The sequence below is a fragment of the Coenobita brevimanus genome, chromosome 110 (genome assembly GCF_032717465.1).
Source record: "Coenobita brevimanus isolate Jiangsu-jjx chromosome 110, ASM3271746v2, whole genome shotgun sequence".
NCBI lineage: Eukaryota > Metazoa > Arthropoda > Malacostraca > Decapoda > Coenobitidae > Coenobita > Coenobita brevimanus.
Genome location: NC_137063.1, coordinates 26,615,782 through 26,640,254, shown reverse-complemented (window position 1 = coordinate 26,640,254; position 24,473 = coordinate 26,615,782). Strand labels below are relative to the sequence as shown.

Below are 24,473 nucleotides of genomic sequence, written 5' to 3'. Positions count from 1 at the left end.
AACTTTCCTGATTGTGCAATGTGTATGCAATTATTTATGGAAATTTAACTAAGTACATTATTTACATATTTCGTAGTTGTTAGTAGCTTAACCCAAGGATAATGATAGTATTTCTTAGCGGATTCCATGTATAAGAATAACTCGTGTTTACATTTACAAAATTGTAATTGTTAAGACTGATACCACAAAAATGTTATTTGGTGCTTCTGTCAGAAGAGGATTGAGTTTAAGTTATATTGTTTTAACCGAAATTTCCTGATATTGCTTACCAGACAATTTGAAAATAATTACTGTATTTTAGTATGTGAATAATTACATACAGCATAAACTATTTCATTTTCATGTATCTATAGCCTACAGGTACAGTACAGAAGCTAAGCCTTGTTGTTGGCTACTGGTACAGTTATGAGTGTTAAATAACAAAACCCTCAGCTAATTTCTCACATTATAGTTTACCTAAAAATAGCTTTAACAAACCATAATTTGCTGATATTCTTTGTCATGTGAGAAATACTTGAGAACACACATTAACAAAATGCTTCTCTTACTACCCGGTAAATTATGTATATTCTGTACGCTAACATATAAGATATTGTCATAGTCAATGATGAATCAGCTTCCAGCCTTCTATTGGCTGAGTTGAAAATGAAGCAAGAGGACCTGACGATCTGTGTTGGTTATACAGTATCATGGTTAGATCATATTTTAACCAATATAGGTAGAATCAACAGATGGACATAATTTTGAAAATATAAGGTATATTTCTATGCTACCTAGAAAAAATTATCCTTCATCTTAGATCTTACCGTATATCGTCATAGGTTATTGAATGGGATTTTTTTTTTTTAAATCCGTGGAACCAAAAAGGCTTTTTGTAAACCTGAATAAAATTGTGAAATTACCGATGGCTTCGAGGCAATAAGTCATCATTCGATTGGAAAGATTGGACTGATTATATAATCAGGAAAAGCAGATCTGAGAAGAAACATGTTTGTACACCGATTTCTTAAAGGTGTTAGTCAGTTATTTTAAAGAAACTCCACTGCCTATCCTTAAAGAGTAAATGTAGCTGTACAGAAAAGCTTTTTTTTTTTTTTTTTTTTTTTTTTTTTATAGAAGGATAGTAGTTCTTTGTTGTAATTTACGGAACTCTGCGCTGGATTTACTGTTATGTTAGTGTTCTGATTTCCAACGCAACATCAGGCATCTGTTGTTCATGCAGTGTTTAATTTTCTTGGAAATAACAAGCTGATACAATTAGGCTAGTTGACCTAACAACCTTCGTCTCTTTATCTTAAACATTTACCAACCTAACAAAGTTTAATTTGTATTAACGGAAGCTAAGTCAGTTCAGTTTAATGTTAGCTTCTGCCACTCTGTGGTATTTATGGAACTGCCACTATGATGACTCTACGGCTGTGTTCTCTGTCAAAATGTTATTTATTATTACAACTAAAATACAAATCTAAATATAAATTAAATCGCTATAGTATTTTACTTAGTACATGAATAACAAGAAGAGTTGCACATGAACAAGACCCAGAGGAGCAGTGGCAGAGCTGCTGACGTCCTCTGTCTCTGTAGTCTGTTGTCCTGCTGCCCTGAATGCATCACTGAGACTCAGAGTAATCTGTACTGAACGCGTACTGGACGTGATCAGTCTTGTACAAAACCTAACATAGTAGGCTATACTGTACTAAATTTATCATCACTTTTCAGACATAATAACATGTTGCCTGAGTGGTTGCTACTGGTACATGAATTTATATTATTGATATTCATGTACAGTAACTATTGTTAAATTCATGTAAAACTATTTTTCCATAAAATAATAACTTCAAAGAGGTCAGTTTGTTTAAAATAAAGAAATTAATAAAAATATAAGAAAAATATCGAAAATTTCCAAAATTCCCACCCCTAATAAATTCCCGACAATATTCCTGGAAAGTTTCCAGAATTCCCGGAACTTACCCCACCTTTGCAACCCTACTCTCACTCCTAATTGTCTCGTATTCTCTCTCTCTCTCTCTCTCTCTCTCTCTCTCTCTCTCTCTCTCTCTCTCTCTCTCTCTCTCTCTCTCTCTCTCTCTCAGGTTTACTTAGTGACTCGCACAAGATATGCTTCTCTCATTTTCTCTCACTTGCTAACTTTCTTCACTCTGATGCACATACACATTTACTCACTCTTATTCACTCGCTGTTCTCATTCACTATTGCAACCAGTCTCACCCGCACCCATTGCCACCCAATCCATGTACTTTCGTAATCTCCGCTTTACCTGTTATTCACTCTCTCACTCACACTCACATTCACTCACTTTCACACGCTCTCCTAAATTCATTCGCCTTTACTCTTACATATTCACCAGTTCTCTCTGATTCAGATATGCTCCCATACACTCCACTCACTCCCATCCTCAGTACTACTCATACCCACTTTCACTTACTCTCACTTTCACACTCACTCTCGCCTATATTCATTCACGGTCACTCTTGCACTATCACCCACTCACCCTCATTCCAGATCATTCTCACTCACTTCTGACTTTCTTTATCTCATCCTTGCACTGTGCCACCTATACCCATTGTCACACATCCTCACGTTCACATTCATTCATTCATTCTTACATATGGATTCATGCACCGTCATCCTTTCACTCTCACTTACTTCCATTTTGCATCATTCTTACTCCTGACTTTCACTCACTCTCGCGGTGTCAGTAATACCCACTCTTGCTTGATTTCACACTTTACCATTTCACTTTTTTATTAACATTCGCTCTGATATTATTACAAATACTCACCTACATCAGATTAACAGACTCACAATCTTGTACTCACTTAATCACTACCTCTGCATCATGCTTTTTCCATTCGCTGTCCCTAAGTCTCACTCATACTCATTTACTCCAGGGCTAGTCATTTCCTCACACTCAGTCACTGTATTCACTGTTGGGTGGGAGACACAGGTTGTAGCCCTAACCTGTCTCTCTCCCACGCAACCTTTCCACTTGTCGCAATGGACCGTCTGTTGTATTTTCCCTTCTATACTCCCACATTCGTAATATTTTTCTCGCCCTGACTCACTCCAGTACACATGTTATGGGGCGGCAGGGAGGGATTTACTCCAACCTGCGAAAATTATGCCACCCATCCGACTTAGCTTCCATGACTGATGAATATGTTAAGTTCATATTTAAAACTCAGGTGTGTTGCTCCTCCAGTTAAACTTATGTTATCTCAGTGCCTAGAATCAAATGCATCCCTAACTCAAAATCACGATAGCCCACATCATTGTCTCCCATGTCTTTCTCACTTAGGAACTCCCCAGCAGAGAATGGCCAGAACAGAACCGCCTCCAGATTACTTTGAACATAAGAACATAAGAAGAGAGGATAACTGCAGTAGGCCGGTTGGCCCATGCTAGGCAGCTCCTAGAAGAGTAACTCTCTCGTGTGTGTGTGTATGTGTGTGTGTGTGTGTGTAATTCACCGGGTCGGTCAGGATCACTTGATGGTCGTGATCGTCAGCTTTTACCCTCCCGGAAGGGAGCTGAGAGCTCATATAGTCCGATCTAAGGGCAAGGCTGTGACCTTCACACACGCACACACCCGTCCCCTTGCTCAAGGGGGACAGTAACCACCCACTTCGTCAGTGAAACTTTTCGCAACCTGAGCGAGGCGCGAACTCCCGTCCACCAGTTGGCAAGCGAGAGCGTTACCACTGCACCAGCGAGCGGTGTGTGTGTGTGTGTGCTGTAGGGAAGAAACAATACTTGAAGTGTGGCTAGAGACTGTGACTATGAATATATTTGAAGGCAAGGCTGATGCAATGGAGAGAGAATGACAGAGGGTTGTGGTCGTCAGATCAAAACAATGATGAAAATTGGATTCATGCCACGAAGAGGGATCACTGATGCAACATTCAGTGTTCCACATTTTGTATGATATATATCTCAGAAAGGAAAGCTTTTTGTGGACCTGGAGTAGGTGTTTGATAGTCTCGGAGGTGGAAGTAAAGTGGACAATGGGTAAGCTGTGCGTTGATGAATGGATCGCCAATTTGGTGATGAAATAAGTTGACGAGTGTAAGCGGAGAGTTAAGCAAGGAATTCTGCGTAGTGTCGGTGTGCGTTAGAGTTCATATGGGACCCTACAGGGTTTCTAGAGTTTATTTTTGAGGTATTGCTGATTAGCTTAGCGGCTGAAGTACTATCAAGAGAGTTTCTGAATTTTGAAAGCATGCAGGAGGCCAGAGAGGAGCTAAAGATAAAGATGGAGAGAAGGAATGGAAGGAAAGAGATTAAAAGTTGATACTAGTAAAACAAAGGTTACGGTCAGCGGGTGTGAGGGATGGTACGTTGTGAAACAGGGTTTGTGGTCCAGTGCTGTGTGTAAAAGGTAGTTGGGAAGACTTGTGTTGTGTGCACAACTTGAAATACTGGCAGATGGGTTCACACAAGGTGCAGTGGTGTTAGGTAGACTGCTGAGTATGAAAATTTTTCAGTGTGCTATCTTATACTGTAGGTGTTTGGACGCTGTGGACGATACAGTGGAAATTGTCAGTTACGGATAAAGCCACTTGAAATGTGTGGAGGAGTTTTGTCATCTGGGAGACTCGTTGAGTCCGTGAGGATGGCTTCAATGAGAAGTGCACGAAAAAAGAAAATGAACTGTTACAAATCCCGACCATGAAAGGGCTTTCCTTTCGTGGCCGGGGGTACTTTTTATTCAATACACGTGGGAAGTGTTACGCTGTGTGGCAACGGGACTTGGCTAGGATAACTGTACACTGAAATGCACAAAAATAAGCCTGTTGGAATGAATGACAGAACTGATACTGTTGTGCTGTGAGACACTTGGCATAAGAAATAATAACGAAGTTATGTAAACCCGGGGGCTGAGACGGCTGGATATGTTGAGGGGAGAGAGAAACTGGCTGAGGAGAATCATAGGCGTGAATATAGAGAGGAAAATGCCCAGAGTCAGACCGAGAAAGACACTGGATGAAGTCCTGCCTGTAGTCCTACAGGCAAGGGGATTGAGCCAAGGTCACCTAGATAGCTACAGGCATAACTTTTAAATGTATACATTAGTTTTATATACTAATAATAATACCAGTTCTATAATTACCTGGTAAAATATTATAACGAACATAAAATTAAAACACACACACACACACACACACACACACACACACACACACACACACACGTGTGTGTATGTTCAAACCCTTAGTGCTGAAAAGTTTTTAGTGCAGTTGCCTTCCATATTATTGTTGGATGACTTGGCAAAATTATTGGCTCGCAGCCTATACTAGCCAGGCATTTACAGCACTGTGATATAATCATATTCACAAAGATGCCACTAAATCGTAACTCATTCAGATCATACAGAGAAATGAAAATCAATGGACTGTTTGATTACAACACTTTTATTATAAGAAAGAAATTGCTGTACTCCATTAAATGCTTTGAATATTCCGTAGGTGTTAGAGCAGACCGACACAGCGAATTCAGTTGGCCATTTTAAACCTCGTTTGTCGAGAATCTGAAAGTAGTCACATTATTGTCCAGGTGTGTTAGCATTAAGATCCGTGTCAGAGGAGAGGCGACATGTACTGCCCAATTATGATCCATAGTTTCTACCCCGTGGAGGACAAGATTGTACAAGGGCCAGGGCAACATGTATTGGCATCTCATCACACATACACTCACACATACCTGAACACTACTGAACTGTAAACATCCATTCCCCTGACCTTATTTCACCTTCCCTTGCACCTCCTTCTCACCATGGTTGGTAGAAAAACTAGGGATCGTGACTGCAAGTATTGATCATATTGGCCTTTTCAGAACTGAGTCAGCAATATAAGCTGAAACAAAGGTTAGTACACTGACATCAGGAAGGGATATGTGTTCATCAAGCACATCTGGCTGAGGGATGGTTCACCCGTTACTGTTACGTCATCAGGCGGGCCGCTTGCTCGGGCACAGGCCTTGTAATGTAGGCCTTGACTGAGCTGAGAGATACTTCCTAGAATCCCTGCCGCTTGATCATAATGCTGCACTATTTTTTCACCTCTTCCTTCATTCTCAGCAGTTTGGGCCGAGGCTGCTAACCAGATGGACCTTCCCCCACCCCTCGTGCAGTCCAGGATGCGCCATTGCTAATGATAATTTTTCCTCTGAGACATCCCCCATCAGAGATAACATACCTTTCCTCACGCCCTCCCAGTCCCAATGGAATAGGGAGAAGTAGGTTAAGCTGATAAAGCAGTACGATAGTGATGATAATGATGATGCCGATGATGAGTACTGCTGGTGGAGTGCCTGTTGGGTAGTGGGACAGAGGTACTTACTGACAAGATCGAAGCCATGGGAGGAGGGGGAGCCCTCCAAATCGGGGAAAATTGATAGTTGGGAAAATCACAGATTAGAAGTTCAATTTGAAGAGAGAGAGAGAGAGACAGACAGACAGACAGACAGTCAGACAGAGAATGTACTTGGTTAGTGACAACTGTCTTGTAGTTGTGACGATGTCATGAGAGGATCACCTAAGTAAGGTCAAAGTTGCCTGGTGGGTCATGGTGTCGTGGAAAGGGATCGTTACTGAACAGGGACAGCGTTGGCTTGTGATTGGTGTGGTGGTGATGCTAACAAGTGGTGTCTCCATCAGGGTGTGGTGGGCACGAACCCTATCTCTGTGGCAGCACCCGGCAGTGGCACCGACAGTTTTGTGCTGGACATGGCAACCAGTGTCGTCGCCAGTGGAAAGGTTAGTACCATACACTTCGCTAATACTGTCATTCTTATATTAATAACCATTTCAGGAGGTGAAGAATCTGAACTATCTTTACAGCTAGACTGTTTCCAGCTTACCAAATTCCCGTCCATTATGGGTTAACAATAGTCTTCATGAACCGTTTAGGATGTGAGGGATTTTGTAGGTTTTAAATAATGGTTATGGTCAGACTTTTCAAAACATAAGAATGGCTGTCCATCCTCTAAGGCAGTGATTCCCAAGCTGTGTGCCGCCCTTATGTGCTTAGTGTGCCGCAAAATTTTGATGAAGATGTAGATCTGTGCAATGAAACTTGAAAAATTATCATTTCTCCTTATCTAGGGTGACTGATTATGAATGATTATCCCTCTCGTTAATGTAAGCAACTTCATATTGAACTGCTGGTGGACCATCTTCACGAAGAACTAAATACTAGACACCTTCTATCAAAGTACTGGATATAATATTATGTTACGTCTCGAGTGAGTGACCACTGTACTTGCAAAGTGTTGATTTCACACACAAATCGAGTGTACGAATTTGCACGGATGGTGTTCCTTCATTGGGAAGGTTAGTAAAAGGTTGTTTACGAGTATTATTAGTAAAAAAGAAAACACCCAGACTTGATTACCACACATTGTTTTTTGCACCGTGAAGCACTGGTTGCCAAAACTCTGGGATACGAACTGAAATCTGTTCTCGATGACATTGTAAACATGGTAAACTTTATCAAAAGCAGACCAGTAACGTCAGGATTGCTTCCCTTGATTTATGAAGAAATGGGGTCTTCTCATGTTACCCTTATTCTCCACACAGAAGTCAGATGGTTAAGAGGAGGAAAGGTGTTGTCTCGAGTACATGAATTGAAGAATGAAATGCTTTTCATCTTTGCTGTTGAAGAGAAATATGAATTTTGTGAATTAATAGCTGATGAAACCTGTTGTGCCAAGTTCTGTTACTTGGTAAATAATTTAAGAAGGTCAATACTAACTTGCAAGGGAGAAATGATTTTTTTTTTTTTTTATCTTCTGCAGACAAAATGACAGCTTTGGCAGAAAAAAAAAAATATATGCCCTGGAATGTTAAAGTGAATGAAGGCAACTTAGATATGTTTGCAAAGACTGCTGATACAAATAAATATGTGAACAACTTGGAAGCCTAGGTGAGAGCACTGAGCACTATTTCCCAAATACTGTACATGTGTTGAAAGTTACGATTAGCTGAGAAATCTATTAATTCATGATCCATCAAACAACCAGCAACTTACTGAGGAAAAGGAACTAACAGACTTCCTCAATGGCCACAAAGTAAAACTAAAGTACATGGAAGTGTCACTAGATTTTTTTTTTAACTGAAGACGAATACCCACGCACAGCGGAAAAAAAAAAAAAAAAAAAAATTGCAGTTTTCTACGGGTACCTCTTATTTGTGTGAACTGGGGCTCTCAACGCTTATTAACAAAAAAAAATAAATAAATAAGAGAAGGCCATGACTGCTAAGTTCTGAAGAAGAAATGAGAGTGTGCTTGTCCAGAGTTCCTCCTAATATACAGCGGATATGCAAATCCAATCATATATATATATATATATATATATATATATATATATATTCCTCATGGAGGAGTGTTCGTATATATATATATATATATATATATATATATATATATATATATATATATATATATATATATATATATATATATATATATATATATATATATATATATATATTCCTCATGGAGGAGTGTTCGTATATATATATATATATATATATATATATATATATATATATATATATATTCCTCATGGAGGAGTGTTCGTATATATATATATATATATATATATATATATATATATATATATATAATATTCCTCATGGAGGAATGTGCGTTCAGAGCTGGAAAGACTTACACAAGTTCTTGTCAACAGTGGGTATCGGAATAGCGGCGTGGAAGACGTAGTGAACTATGCAGTTAACAAATGGTACTCCAGCTACAGCGCTCCTCCTCTCAGTAAAGAGAATATCACTTTGTACTACAGACATTACTTGTCCACAGAGTATAAATTTGACGAAAGAATAATGAAAAATGTTACTCATAAGAAAGTCAGATGCACAGATCCTAACATAAGCATCGCGCTAATCACATACTCAAGAACCGCCCTGCCGTGAAAAGTAGGCCCATGTAAGAAGACTACGTCATCTACCGACATTCTTGCACAAGTGAGGACTGTGTAGGAATTACGAGGACTAAAGCAGTCAAGGCGTCCCGCGTGTCACCCACGGGATGGATCGTTAAAAATACTGGAGAACTATTTAGTGACAACACCTCCCTCATCCGTCAGCACCTCGGGAAAAGTACTGATTTCATTGACCGCGGGAAAAAAAAAAAAAAGAAAAAAAAGTACCCATGTTTCTGGAAACATATTACATTTCCGAACTGGAACCTGCAATCAGCTCACAAGTTGAAGATTTACAAATCCTTCTAACACGCACAAGATCACGACATCGGTGAGCTAACTCATTCCACCAAAGAGATAGCCGCTAACGGTACATCACACTCTTGTCTGACCAGTCGTGTTAATACGTGTTGGCATCTGCTGTATATTGAGGTCTCGCTTCACGCGCCGTCAGGCTGGTCTGAAGTTGTGCCCAGGAAGAAACGAAATGTTTCCAAGTACACTAACATTTGGACAGGTACTCGGAAATCTGAATGAAAATCAGTGTAGCTTAGCCCGACACATCTGCACTGAGCAGAAGTTAATTGATGCAGAAACAGCAGTTGCATTCAACCTCGTTTCTTACAGGAATATATATATATATATATATATATATATATATATATATATATATATATATATATATATATATATATATAATCATTTTACATTATTGTTTTAAAGAAAAAGGTACGGATTGCAAATATATATATATATATATATATATATATATATATATATATATATATATATATATATATATATATAATCATTTTACATTATTGTTTTAAAGAAAAAGGTACGGATTGCAACACAGAATGTAAGGGATGCGAATGATGAGGTGAGAGCGAGATTGTCCAGGTGCTTGAGGGTGCAAAAGTGGACATCCGTGCATTAACTGAGACTAAATGATGAGGTGAGAGTGGGAGTATGGATGGGGTATATGTGTGAGAGCAGGTGAGAATGAGAGGGCAAAAGAGGGTGTATGTACGGTTGTGTGCAAAAGATGGAAGGAGAATATAAGAGTATGGATCAGGTGGTTCAAGGATTGTGTGGGTAAGATTGAAAGTGGGAATACAAATGTCGGCGATTGTGTGTGCATATGCGCCAACACAAGATTGTACAAACAAAGTGAAAGAAGAGTTCTGGTCAAGTGTGGAAATGTGCATGGAAAAGTTTGAGGGGAATGAGAGAGTGTTTTTGATTGGAGATATGAATGGAAAAGTAGGGAGTGTTAAGGTGGATGGAGTAGTTGGTGAGTGGGGTGTGCCTGCTGAAGTGGATGAGAATGACAGTGCTTTAGTGGATATTTGTGTCAGGAGGGGGTTGGTGATAGCCAATACCCTCTTCAGACACAAAATCATCCATGGATATACATGGCGAGTGATGAGAAGGGTGGGTGGTGAATGAACGGAAGGCAATAATTGATTATGTGTGTGTGGATGACAGAATGAGGTGTGTAATGGATGGAAGGGCATACAGAGGTTGGAGGACTGGGCTTTCTGACCACCACTTCTTGGTGGTGAAAGTCAGGGTTCAAGTGCAATGGAGGAATAGAAGGAGGGAAGGACAGGAGGAGGTAGTCCATACAACGAGTGTAAAAAGGTTACAAGAGGATGGAAAAGGCAGACAATAAGAGAGAAGTGGAGGAGCGATTGGGTAAATATGATTTGGAACAGATAGGGGAGGTGGAAGATGTGTGCAAGATTTTCACAGAAGAAATCTGCGCAGCATGTGAGGTGGTGTGTGGGGTGAAGAGAAAACGAAAGGGGGTGCAAGGAACAGCATAGTGGAGTTAAGAGGTGAGAGAAGCTGTGGCACAAAAGAAGAAAGCATATAGTGAGTGGATGGGAAGCAGAGGCATGGTGGAAGTTGAGAATCAGAAGAGAGAGTTATATTTCGAGAGGAAGAGAGAGGTGAAGAGATTAGTAAGAGAGGGTAAGAAGAGCACGAATGAGAAGTTTGGAAGGCATTTGAGTGTAAAGTGGAAGGAATGTAAGAAAATGTTCTGGAAGGAGGTAAAGAGAGTTAGACAGTGGGGTAAAAAAGTTAGTAGGGGATTCAAAGATAAAAATGGTAGATTGACAGAGGAGACGAGAGAAGTGAGCAGATGGGAGGAACACGTAAAGGAACTGTTAAACCTAGAGAATGAAAGTAATGCGAGTATAAGTGGCTGGGGAATAGCTGGGAGAAGGAGGGTAGTGAGAAGGGAGGAAGAGATCAGTATGATGGAAGTAGTGGAAGCAGTGAAGAAAGTTAGAATAGGGAAAGCCCCAGAAACTGATGGAGTGTGTGGTGAAATGCTGAAGCACTGGGAAGAGATAGTAGTAGCAAGGATATGGCAGATGTGCGGATTGGCCTGGGAGGAAGCTAGAGTCCCGGAGGATAGGATGTCAGGTACCCTGTACAATTGAAAAGAGGAAAAAGAAGTGTGTGGTAATTATAGGGGCATTTGTCTTCTTAGTGTAATAAGCAAAGTATATGGTAGGATACTTATTGACAGAGTTAGAGAAATAACAGAGGAATTGATTGGAGAAGAACTGGGAGATTTTAGGAAGTGAAGAGGTTCAATATTCATCCTTAGGTCTTTAGTGAAGAAGTTTCTAGAGAAGGGAAAGAAGTTGTATGTGGCATTCATGGATTTGGAGAAAGCATATGTCAGAGTGGATAGACATGGAATGTGGAAAGTACTAAGAATATATGAAGTAAATGGGAAGTTGTTGAATGCCGTGAAGAGTATATGTGAGGGCGCTAAGGCTGCAGAGCGTGTGGATAGTGAACTCGGTGAATTTTTCTGTCTGAACGTTGCATTGAAACAGTAATGTGTCATGTCTCTATGGTTGTTCTGTCTGTATATGGATGGGGTTAAAGACACAAGGTAGAGCAGTGGATGTTGGAGCGGCCCTAATGAGAGAGGACAGAGTTTGGAAGCTTCCTGTATTGTTATTTGCAGATGATACTGTATTTGTTAAGTGAAGACGAAGGGGACCTGCAAGGCTTGGTGAGTGAGTTTGGGACAATGTGTAAGAAACGGGGTGAATGTAGGGAAGAGTAAAGTTATGGTCTTCGAGAGAAATTGAGTCATTGGATGTACAGTGAAGTTGGATGATGAGGAAATGGAAAATGTGTGTGAATTTAAGTATTTGGGCAGTGTGATGAGTAAGGATGGAACTTTGGAGGATGAAGTGCGTGAAAGGGTACAACAAGGAAGAAATGTTGCTGGTTCCTTGAAAGCAGTGATAAGAAAGAGGAAGGTGAGCATGGAAGTAAAAATGTCGCTGCATGATAGTATTGTGATACCAACTCTCACGTTTGGAAGTGAATCTTGGACCTTGCTGGAAGGACACAAGTCAAGAATGAAAACAGTGGAAATGAGTTATCTGAGAGGAGCTTGAGGAGTTACATGGAGAGACAGACTGACAAATGAGGAAATGAAGGAGCGTTGTGGTGTGGATGTGGATGTGATAGAAAGCATTAGGAGAAATACACTGAGGTGGTTTGGCCATTTGGAGAGGATGGAGAGCGAGAGACTAACGAGGATAGTGTATGTGAGCGAGGTAGAGGAGGGGAGAGGGAGGGGAAGGCCGAGGATGAGATGGATGGATGGACTGGAGAGGTATATGAGTGAGGGGGGGGTGAGCTGGGGGGGAGGGCAGTGAAATAGCGGGGGACAGGGCGACTTGGAGACAATTTTCTTGTGGCCACCCCTTGTGTATCCTGTTGCAAAAAAGACCCAAAACCGCTGCTCTAAGGAATAGAAACAGTATCCATTTTTTTTGCTTTCGTGTACTTCCTACTGGTTGATTCGAAATTATTTCAGTCATCTCGCAGTGATTTCCCTGCCTCAGTGGACTAAATATATGAATCGCGGCTGAAGGCCGAGATTCACTTACTTCAGCCACAAGATTCACTTGAAGTATCTTGAAAAAAAATACTATATCATAGTACGATTATTTTTTGCAGAAAATTCTGTAATGATTTGAATGCTACCTGCTACTACTGTATCTTTTTTTTATCAAAAAAAAAAAAAAAAATGGATTTGATACTCCATACTACCATCATTTTTTTTTTTTTATTATTTGAATGTTACTTGGCACCATTATACTTTGTTGTAATTTCTGTCTCTGTGTATCTATTGCCAGAGGCCACAGTCCTGCAAGGGGTGTCCGTTTCTCTTTGAGTTAGTTGTTTTATGGGGAGGGGCACTAACCCCCCACCAACCCGCTTGCTGACACTTGAGGTTTGGGTTGGTTAACTGGTAACCACACAGAGTTGTAAATTGTTTCCTGGCTTACAGGAAACCATTTGGCTCGTCACTCAATGTAATGCCACCTGAAATGGAAGGAGTAAAAAAAAAAGTGACAGGAAAGATGGGAGAAATAGGAAGAGAGGATGGCAGACAGAAATTGAATGATAAAGGTGAAAGTAGAACTAGGCAGCACCACATCAAATGAGTGGATGAACATTTGTGCCATCTGATATGACCATTGCTGAATTATGATGGATTATCGGAATATTATTGTAATTTCATATTCTAACATTGTCAAATTGTTGCTTGTCACCATCGTTTTTTTGTGAAAATTGTTAATATTGTCCGCTTTGTTACTATCTACCATCATTTTTTTGGTTGAAATATCTATATCAAAATGTTAGTTGCTACTATCAAGTTTTCTGTCATTTTAATTATCAGTCAAATTCTAATTGGTTACCATCTTTATTCATGGAAGTTTTTAAAACGGTGTGAATGTTACTCGATACCATCATCTTTTGTGAAGTTTCCATTATTGTCAAATTCTTACTTGCTACCATCATTCATTTTTTGGGGGGAGGAATTTTTAATATTGACCAAATTGCTGCTTTCTACCATAATTTTTGTTGCAAATTCTAATATCGATCAAAGTACTACTTGCTGCAGTCAAGTGAAGGCATCCATGAGGTGGAATACTGAATTGCACCTGAAGGCCAAAGGGAAATCATTATAACATGATTAAAGATCTGCAGTTTTCCCTTTGGCATTTGAGCACAATTCAGTGTTCCACTCCATAGACACCTTCACTTGATTGTGGCCATCCTCATTTCATGATTTTGCTGTAGCACTAGATATAGGCAAGGTCAGTGGCCGTGTAACACATGCTGTCACAGCAACAGTGTTTTATTGTCAATCATCTCTATCCATTAAAAACCCATAATCTAAACAATAACATGTTATTACAGAGGATACTATTTACATGTGAATAACACTATTCCGGGCCAATGACCCACCGACGTGATATTTGTTGGCCAACCGATTCTGGGCCGATGACACGCTGGTATGTCATTTGTTGGAGCGATTTTTCATGGCTGAAATACATAGCACAACAGTTTGGTGAACACAAGCAACAAATCTTCATTTCGTTGGAAACTCACCCCCGGCCTGGGAATGGGGTAGAAAAGTTACACAAGGCTGACCTGGAAAAGTGTGAATTGTTGATGATTGAACTGTGTTAATTTTAGGCTGTCTAGGGAAGAGAGAGAGAGAGAGAGAGAGAGAGTATATTCCAAAAAACTGACATTTAATCTTACCCTAACCTGGTGTAGCATAATCAAATTGAGTGAAGCCTAAACTGTCATTTTGCGTCTTAAGGTTGAAATGGCCAATCTGAAGAAAGAGGCCATACCAAGTGGCTGGGGTACAGACAAGGACGGGCAACTGACCACTGACCCAAACAAGGTCCTTCATGAGGGTGGCTGGCTACTGCCCTTGGGAGGAACAGAGCAACACTCAGGCTACAAGGGCTTTGGACTCGGAATGATGGTGGAGATCTTCTGTGGCATACTGTCAGGTTGGTATATTATCATAATGTTGTGTGTGTGTGTGTGTGTGTGTGTGTGTGCTCTGTATACAAAATACAACTCTGTATGAATTCCCTCTGCCCTCCCTGTAATGTTACCCATCGCTCTAGAAGTCTACAACACACATTCTCCTAACGTTTCTTACTCTCACCAGGATCTAGAGAATAGTTAGGGTTCTGTAGACCTTGACTTTTACAACACAAACAGGCCTTCCATATAACTTTATCGAAAGACCTGTTGAAGGGCCCAGGTTCAAGTTCATGCGAGTCACTGGCCACATAAGTAAAGAACAATGCCATTGCGTAGAGACTCCAATATTGAGTGGATAGAGCACCTGTGTAGCATTCATCTGGATTAGATTCCATCCATGATGGGGACTGACATATGAGTGAGTATAACACTGGCGTAGTGTGTGTGATTACTGGGAAGAATAACTTCTGAGACTAAAGAGTTTTTAGATGTAGGAGGAGAGGGTCACCGTTGAGGGGAGTGAGCTGATACAGCTGCTTGCATGTAAATTTTACTCAGTGAGCAGAATGTCAGATAAGAGTGTAAGGCGACAAGAAAAGTTCCCCAGTTCCTTTGTAGCCATATCTAGCACCATCAAGGCCGAGAAGAGGAGGGGGGGATGCGGTGGCAGCTGTAGACAATACCCGGGGCAGGGCCTGAGAGGGGGGCCTGCGTTCTTAGGACAGTGTTAAGATGGAGGAAAATAGCATAGCGTAGTTTGCTTGTAGATGGAAGAAGAATATTAGAGAGTATGGATCAGTTGGCTCAAGGATTGTGTGGGTCAGACTGAAAGTTGGACAACAAATGTGGGCAATTGTGTGTGTGTGTGTGTGTGTGTGTGTGTGTGTGTTTGTGTGTGTGTGTGTGTGTGTGTGTGTGTGTGTGTGTATGCGCCAACGCAAGATCGTGCAAGCAGAGTGAAAGAAGAGTTCTGGATAAATGTGGAAGCATGCATGGAAAAGTTTGAAACGAATGAGAGTGTGTTTTTAACTGGAGATATGAATGGAAAAGTAGGAAATGTGAAGGTGGATGGAGTAGTTGGTGAGTGGGGTGTGCCTGCTGAAGTGGATGAGAATGGCAGTGCTGTATTGGACATTTGTGCAGGGAAGGGGTTGGCGATATCCAATACCCTCTTTAGACACAAAATGATCCACAGGTATACGTGGCGAGTGACGAGAAGTGTAGGTGGTGAACTGAATGAACGGAAGGCAATGATTGATTATGTGTGTGTGGATGACAGAATGAGGTGTGTAATGGATGCAAGAGCATATAGAGGTTAGGGGAGTGGACTTCCTGACCACCACTTGGCAGTGGTGAAAGTCAAGGTTTAAATGAAATGGAAGAATAGAAGAAGGGAAGGACAGGAGGGAGTAATTCATACATGGAGGGTAAAAAGATTACAAGAGGATGGCAAAAAAGGCAGAATATAAGAGAGAAGTGGAGGAGTGTTTGGGTAAATATGATTTGGAGCAGATGGAGGACGTGGAAGGTGCGTGGAAGATATTCACAGAAGAAATCTGTACAGCATGTGAGGTGGTGTGTGGGTTGAAGTGAAGACGAAAGAGGGTGCAAGGAACAGCATGGTGGAATGAAGAGTTGAGACAGAATGTGGCACAAAAGAAGAAAGCATATAGTGAGTGGATGAGAAACGGGTGTGGAGGAAGCTGAGAGACGGAAGAGAAAGTTATATGTTGAGAGGAAAAGAGAGAGATGGAAAGGTTAGTAAGAGTAAGAAGAGAGTGGATGAGGAATTTGGAAGGAATTTGAGTGTAAAGTGGGGGTAATGTAAGAAACTGTTCTGGAAAGAGGTAAAGAGAGTTCGACAGGGTGTTAAAGAAGTTAGCTAGGGAGTGAAAGATAAAAATGGTTGATTACCAGTGGAGAAGGGAGAAAAAGTGAGCAGATGGAGAGAACACTTTAAGGATTAATTGAACATTGAGAATGAAAGTAATGTGAGTTTAAATGCCTGGGGAATGACAGGGAGACGGAGGGATGTGAGAAGAGGGAAAGAAATCAGTAGGATGGAAGTTGTGGAAGTAATGAAGAAAGTCAAAATGGGGAAAGCCCCAGGAATTGATGGAGTGTGTGGTGAAATGCTGAAGTATGGGAGAGAGATAATAGTAGAATGGATGTGGAAGATGTGCAGATTGGCCTGGGAGGATGGTAGAGTCCCGGAGAATTGGAAGTCAGGTATAATTATTACCTTGTACAAAGGAAAAAGGGAAAAAGAAGTGTTTGGTAATCATAGGGGCATTTGTCTTCTTAGTGTAATAGGAAAAGTGTATGGTAGGATACTTATGGACAAAGTTAGGGAAATAACAGAGGAATTAGTTGGAGAAGAACAGAGATTTTTTTTTTTTTTTTGGGGGGGGGGCAAAGAGGTGTTAGATCAGATATTCATTCTTAGGTCTTTAGTGGAAAAGTTTCTGGGGAAGGAAAAGAAGTTGTATGTGGGTTTCATGGACTTGGAGAAAGCATATGACAGGGTGGATAGACAAGGAATGTGGAAAGTCTTAAAATTATATGGTGTAAATGGGTAGTTGTTGAATGCCACGACGAGTATGTATGAAGGTGCTAAGGCTGCAGTACGTGTGGATAGTGAAATGAGTGAAAGTTGGACTGAAACAGGGATGTGTCATGTCTCCATGGTTGTTCAATCTGTATATGGATGGGGTTATAAAAGAGATATAAAGTAGGGCAGTGGATGTTGGAGCGGGCCTAATGAGAGAGGGCAGTGTGTGGAAACTCCCTGTGCTGTTGTTTGCGGAGGATACTGTGTTGTTATGTGAAGACGAAGGGGACCTGCAAGGTATGGTGAATGAGTTTGGAAGAGTGTGTAAGAAACGGAATCTAAAGGTGAATGTAGGGAAGAGTAAATTTATGGTATTCGAGAGAAAAGAAGTCACTGAATGTACAGTGAGGTTGGATGATGAGGAAATAGAAAATGTGAGTGCGTTTAAGTACTTGGGTAGTATGATGAGTAAGGATAGAAGTTTAGTGGGTGAAGTGCTTGAAAGGGTATAGCAAGAAAGAAAGGTTGCTTGTTCTTTGAAGGCAGTGATAAGAAACAGGGAAATGAGCATGGAAGTGAAAAAGTTACTGCATGACGGTATTGTGATACCCACTCTAACGTATGGAAGTGAAGCTTGGACGTTGTTGGAGGGACACAAGTTAAGAGTGAGAGCAGTGGACATACATTATTTGAGAGGAGCATGTGGAGTCATGGAGAGACCGATTGACAAATGAGAAATTGAAGGAACGTGTTGGTGTGGATGTGGATGTGATAGAAAGCGTTAGGAGAAACACAATGAGGTGGTTTGGCCATGTGGAGAGGATGGAAGGTGAGAGACTGACGAGGGGAGTGTATGCGAGTGAGGTGGAGGGAGGGGGAGGCCAAAGATGAGATGGAGGAATGGAGTGGAGAGGTATATGAGAGAGGGGTGTGTGAGCTGGGAGTAGGGCAGTAAAATGGCAGTGGCAACACCTTACGGGATTAAGGCGTCAGGCAATAGATAGATAGATAGATAGTTTACTTTAAAATGACACATTGGATTTCTAAAGCAAACATAAGAGGAAGTAGGAGTGATTATATCTAAACACAGTAAAACAAGGCTGTATAATATTTATAATACAGAGTTGTGTATTAACAGTATTACCGTATTTGAATGTCATACTGAAGGGGCCGAGAGATATCAAGAACATCTGAGTCGCCGTTTTCTTTTGTTTAAACCTCTTATGGACTGAAAAATCAATCAGAAATGTGTATACATAAACAAATGTTCGATATATGATACCTGAAGATATAAGCATTTCGGGTCCATCGCCATTTTGTTTGAATTTGGTTGAGATTTATGGCAGCTTACCAGGGGATGCAGTATGGACTGTGGATCAGCTATGCACCCGTTTTCTCTTATTACAAGTTTCCCCACGATCGGCAGTCAAATAAATTAATGTGCCGTGACACACTGGTTAGGGACCTGCCTAGCCGTGAGCTGGACTTCGAGTATAATATATTCAGCACAGTTTTCAGGGGGAGGGGGAGGGGCTGTTGTTGATAATCTTGCCCTGGGCCTGGTGATGGCTGTCGGCGGGCACGTCTAACTATTTGCTACATTGGATCAACTTGTATTTAGATGTTATAATATATTCTGCAGTATTGTTATTCCTTGTTTTTACCCGATTTTTCAATGTAATGATTATATTCTGAGGTAATTTGTTTGTTTAAATTTGCATTTTTTCTGGATTAATTGAATTCTAGAGGGAGGCGGGATGATTACATAGGATACCCTCCTGACGCAGTTGTAGAAGGTATTCATCCCTCCCTACCCTCAGGATCTACGATGGGGTATCATAGTAAGGCATAGTCAGGGGCAGAACTTAGTCTGCTGTTCAACTGTCTGCTGTACTGCACATTTATAGCAAGCCCGTTACTTCCCTCACTGACGTATTTTATCGCAGCTTATGAGTATTAGCCAGCAGAGGAAATTGAGAAACAGAAAAGGTGAAATAGTAGGCGAACTTTTGTCCCCGGCTGTATAACCTTCACATGTATTCTGCAAGTTTGCATCCACGCAATCTTCCTTCAGCATCATACAGTATACTAGAATGATTCACAAACATTGCCACTCCAACAGAATGTGCAGTTGGGCAAGTAGAATGTGCGAAAAAAAAATATTGGAGTATATGGAGACATCTGGCAGTTCCCTGTAGTAAACCCACGTATCTTTATGAATGAAATACTCACAGCCTAGAGCCTGTGTCAGGTAGAACGTGATCGGCTAAACTTTTGAGTGGTGGTGAAGCAAATATTCTCATCATATTATACGTTAATGAAGGTTAATAACTAATAAGTGGTGGGAAACAATTTATAGAAAATGCTACAGTATTTAATGACCGAACGAGTAATGAGCGTTAGCAATCTCAGCTGACTGTTTCATTTATTCATGATCTTTGAAGCTGCTGAAGCGAAGCCTAGTGAATCAGACTAATAGATGTTGACCTCTAACGAAGAGAACAGGCAATGCTTTCTTTATCGAATCTAACATTGATATTATATTTCATCAGTTTCTAGGGTTATTACGCTCTGTGACACATGATGTCTATTAAACTGTCTATCTATCTATCTATTGCCAGACGCATTAATTCCTTAAGAGGCGGCCACAAACAAATCGCCTTCATGTCGCCCTGTCCCCCGCCATTTCATTTCCCTGCTTCCAACTCACCCCCACCTCTCTCATATACCTCTCCACTCCATCCCTCCATCTCATCCTTGGCCTCCCCCTCCCTCTACCCCCCTCCACCTCACTCACATACACTCTCCTCGTCAGTCTCTCACCCTCCATCCTCTCCACATGGCCAAACCACCTCAGTGTGTTTCTCTTAACCCTTCCTATCACATCCACATCCACATCACAACGCTCCTTCACCTCCTCATTTGTCAGCCTGTCTCTCCATGTGACTCCACATGCTCCTCTCAAATAACTCATTTCCACTGCGCTCACTCTTGACTTCTGTTCCTCCAACAAGGTCCAAGCTTCACTTCCATAAGTTAGAGTAGGTATCACAATACTGTCATATAGTAACGTCTTCACTTCCATGCTCATTTCCCTGTTTCTTATCACTGCTCTCAGGGAACCAGCAACCTTTCTTCTATTAAAATGTGTAAGCAGTAAATATTAAATATATTGTTCCCATATTACCTTTTATATTTCTTCTCAATATAATATATTGAAATAGGAAAAAGAAGACAGCGCTAGGCTAGAAAGACCTTGTAGCGCAAGGGAGAAGGAGATAGGAAGGAAAGCAAGCACGAGGGGTAAAAGAAGGAAAGGAGGGAAGGCTGAAGAGGTAAAATGGATTGACTCTGGACTGAAGGGGCGCCCAAACCCTTTAACTATCGCCCACGTTTCTGAAGGCAGTACCCTCCTACGGAGTTCATCTTAGTGTAAATGCACTGCATTGGAAACTCAAAACGTAGTCAGATAATCAATAACATGCGTATATTATGGGATGGTTACCTTACAGTTCTTCCCAGCAGCTCCACTAAATTACTTTCACGTCCATGAGGTGCATGCAACATCGTTTTATAACATCAGTAGGGACTAGGTGACCAAGTATCCAGTTTTACTGTGCAACATCTAACCAACACCGATTCCTGTTCCACATTGTTTGGAGGAGAGGGTAGGAAAGAGACAGCAATGAAGACAGTGCAATGTAATGGGCAACTAGCGTCAATAACACTGGCAGCCGTGGGGTTGTCTGTCATTTGAATACGTAATTATATTGTTTGACGCTAACTGTTCCCCGAAATGAGGTTGTTAAGCCTCGTCCACACTATCGGGCAATGACTGGCGGACTATGCTTTCATTGGGCACAGTTTGTCGGCCATGACAGTGATATTGCCCCACACTGCTGAGTAGGCTAGCTAGTCAAGCAGAAATTCGGCCAGTTGTCAGTAGGTGGTCGGCAGCGCTTGAGTGTGGTATCACCATGCGCAACAGTTGAAAAGAAAAAGCAGTAGCTAGGTATAGCTTATTAATTGTTGCAATTGCATAATATTGAATAAAGGAGAGCGTGCAGAAAAACATTCTGGTTAAAAAGACAACTTTTTCATGATGGCAGGGTCGTCGGCCCATGCCCGGCGCCAAACCACCGGGAAGTGTCTGGTGATTTCGCTCAACAAAGGGCACTGGCAGTACGCTGGTTTGCCCGTTAAAGTGCCACAAAGTTTTCGATGACGGGTTTATCATTCGTGCCCGCCAGGCACTGTCCGATGGTGTGGACGGGGTTTTAAGATCATATGCTTGCTTTGATTTGGTGCATAATTTTTGTGTAGCTTACAGGCATTCACTATCGATTGCCAGGCTGTTTACCGTGTACGCTATAGCCGCGAGATGAGCACAGCGCTGATTCCAACACATATCTCACAACTGTTGTACCTCCTTTTATCTTTTCCAAGGAAATTAATAGCAATCATTCTATAGGACATGTTTTTTAATGTGGTGAAAATGAATACAGGGACGCCATGGTAACCAATTATGAGGGTTTGTTTTGGCCTAACATATATTTGCCACTGTTGATAATTTTTCAACAATGATATACGAGTATGTCATCAACGGTAGGCATAGAACAAAACCACAGTAATTTACATTAAGCTTATTTCATCTGACATATTAATTCCACGTAACTATAAAATAATGTTCTCTGCTGAATAACATGTGTGATCTTTATACGACAGACAGATAAATAATGTTCCTGTTTTATTTACCTCTTCAACTGTCCCTCCTTTCTTACCTTTTTCCTCATGCTTGTTGCCCCTCCTTTCTATCTCCTTCTCTCTGCCGCTACAAGATCGTTGTGGTCTTGCGCAGTCTCCTTTTTCCTATTTCAAAATATTATATTGAGAAGAAATATAAAAAAGTAATAAGGAAACAATAAATTTATTATTAATTTACTGCCTACACATTTTAATAGACATCATGTGTCACGAGCTTAATAACCTTAGAAATTGATGAAATATAATATCAATGTTAGATTCGATAAAGAAAGCATTGCCTGTTCTCTTCGTTAGAGGTCAACATCTAGTAGTTTGATTCACTTGGCTTCGCTTCAGCAGCTTCAAAGATCTTGAATAAACGAAACAGCCAGCTGATGTGCTGCTCTTCTGTACTATGTTGCCAGTTACGTTTTACAGATTGCTGACACTTATTACTCTATTATACTCCACGTTCGATCATTAAATACTGTAGTATTCTCTATACATTGTTTTGTACCACTTGTTGGTTATTAACCTTGATTTACGAATAATATGATGAGAATATTTGCTTCACCACCACTCAAAAGCTCAGCCAATCACGTTCCACCTGATACAGGCTCTAGGTTCTGAGCGATTCGCTCGTAGAGATACCTGGACTTAATACGAGGAACTGCCAGATGTCTCCATATACCCCAATATTTTTTCGCACTCTACTTGCCCAATTGTACACCTCCGGACAAAAATTCGTGATACACGATAATCGCCACCAGAGGTCAGGTTAATCGCACACGACTACCCCCCCCCCAACTCCCCCATGATATGCCATCCAATTGGCAATAGTTTTAATGAGCGAATACTTTGGTAAAATATCAAATATCATAACTATGCTAGTTTCAATATTACATGCTGTTCATACTGTTCAATAGTTATACAGTCAGCCATCAAACAGTAATTAGTAAGACGTGAGGACAGTCTTCCTTGGGGATAAACAGCCACTGAGGATGATTAGTGGGTGAAGTTGTTGTGAATTACTCTCTCCCTGTGTGTGTGTGTGTGTGTGTGTGTGTTTTCTCTCTTAGGGAGAGTCCACACGTGTTCTCGAACATGTATTGGCAACACGACAGGCAACATGTTCGGAAACATGTTTGCAGCAGTATTTGGACAGATGTATGCAAACATGTTTCAGTGCAGCTTCGAACACTTGCAGGAGAGGCGATGGGATAAGTGTATCCATACCAGGCAATTAAGACTTCATCATGATGTTGCCAACATGATCTGGACGCTGCTGTCTCCAACATGTTTGCAGCGTGGTGGTTACTGTGTTGCGTACATGTTGCCAGTACTTGCTCCAGCACACCTGTGGGCGCACCCTTACTGTGTCTCTCTCTCTCTCTCTCTCTCTCTCTCTCTCTCTCTCTCTCTCTCTCTCTCTCTCTCTCTCTCTCTCTTCTTACCTTACCTAATTCTTACCTAATTGTATCATTACAGGAATGAGTCAAGCTCGTACTGTCCCGTGTCTTAAACCATATCGTACATATCCTTAAATTTGTGAATTGTTTTGGCACACACTATTTCATTCGATAGTGCATTCCATTGATCAATTGCTCTGTTTGGGAAACTGAATTTCCTCACGTCTTTATCACCTCTCTTCTTATGCAGTTTTTTGCAGTGTCCTTTTGCTGATGCTTCCCCATATGTTATGTAATCATTTTTGTCTATTTTCTCCTTCCCTGATATACATTTAATATAGCATTATCATGTCACCTCTTTTCCTTCTCTTCTGTAGTGTTGGTAGATTCAGTTTATTTAGACTTTCTTCGTAACTTAGATCCCTTAAGCTTGGTATCCATATTGTAGCGGCCCTTTGAACTTTTTCAATCTTGTCTATGTGTTTTTTGAGATGAGGACTCCAGACTACTGATGCATACTCCAGGGTTGGTCTGATGAATGATGTTATTATCCTTCTTAGCATGTCTTCATTTATGTATGTGAATGCTATTCTCATATTTGCAAGCAGTGTATACATGTTCCGTACCTTCTCACTGATGTGGTCAGCCGGAGATAGTCTGTTATTGATAATCACACCTAGGTCCTTCTCTCTTTCTGATGTGCGTAGGGTTTTATTTCCTAACGTATAATCCCACTCAGGTCTTTTCCACTTTTACCAAACTTGATTACATGACACTTATCCAAATTGAATTCCATTTGCCATGTATTACTCCATTCATGAAGTTTATTTAATTCTTCTTGTAGCTCCCTACAAGAGTCTGTGCTAGTAATTCTCCTTTGTATTTTTGCATCATCTGCAAACATATTTAGATAGCTTTCATTTCCAGTGTTACTGTTTATATCATTTATATACGCTAAAAACATGATTGGT

General features: G+C 40.8%; 1 protein-coding gene across 1 annotated transcript in view; it reads left to right on the top strand.

Moving 5' to 3' along the window:
• Window positions 1-24,473, top strand: part of LOC145417517 (putative oxidoreductase YjmC) — a 113,152-nt gene that overhangs the window by 68,771 nt on the left and 19,908 nt on the right. The window contains exons 6-7 of the mRNA XM_080286225.1: window positions 6,677-6,775; window positions 14,621-14,819. Coding sequence (XP_080142351.1) covers window positions 6,677-6,775; window positions 14,621-14,819 — 298 coding nt within the window. The remainder of the gene's footprint in view (window positions 1-6,676; window positions 6,776-14,620; window positions 14,820-24,473) is intronic.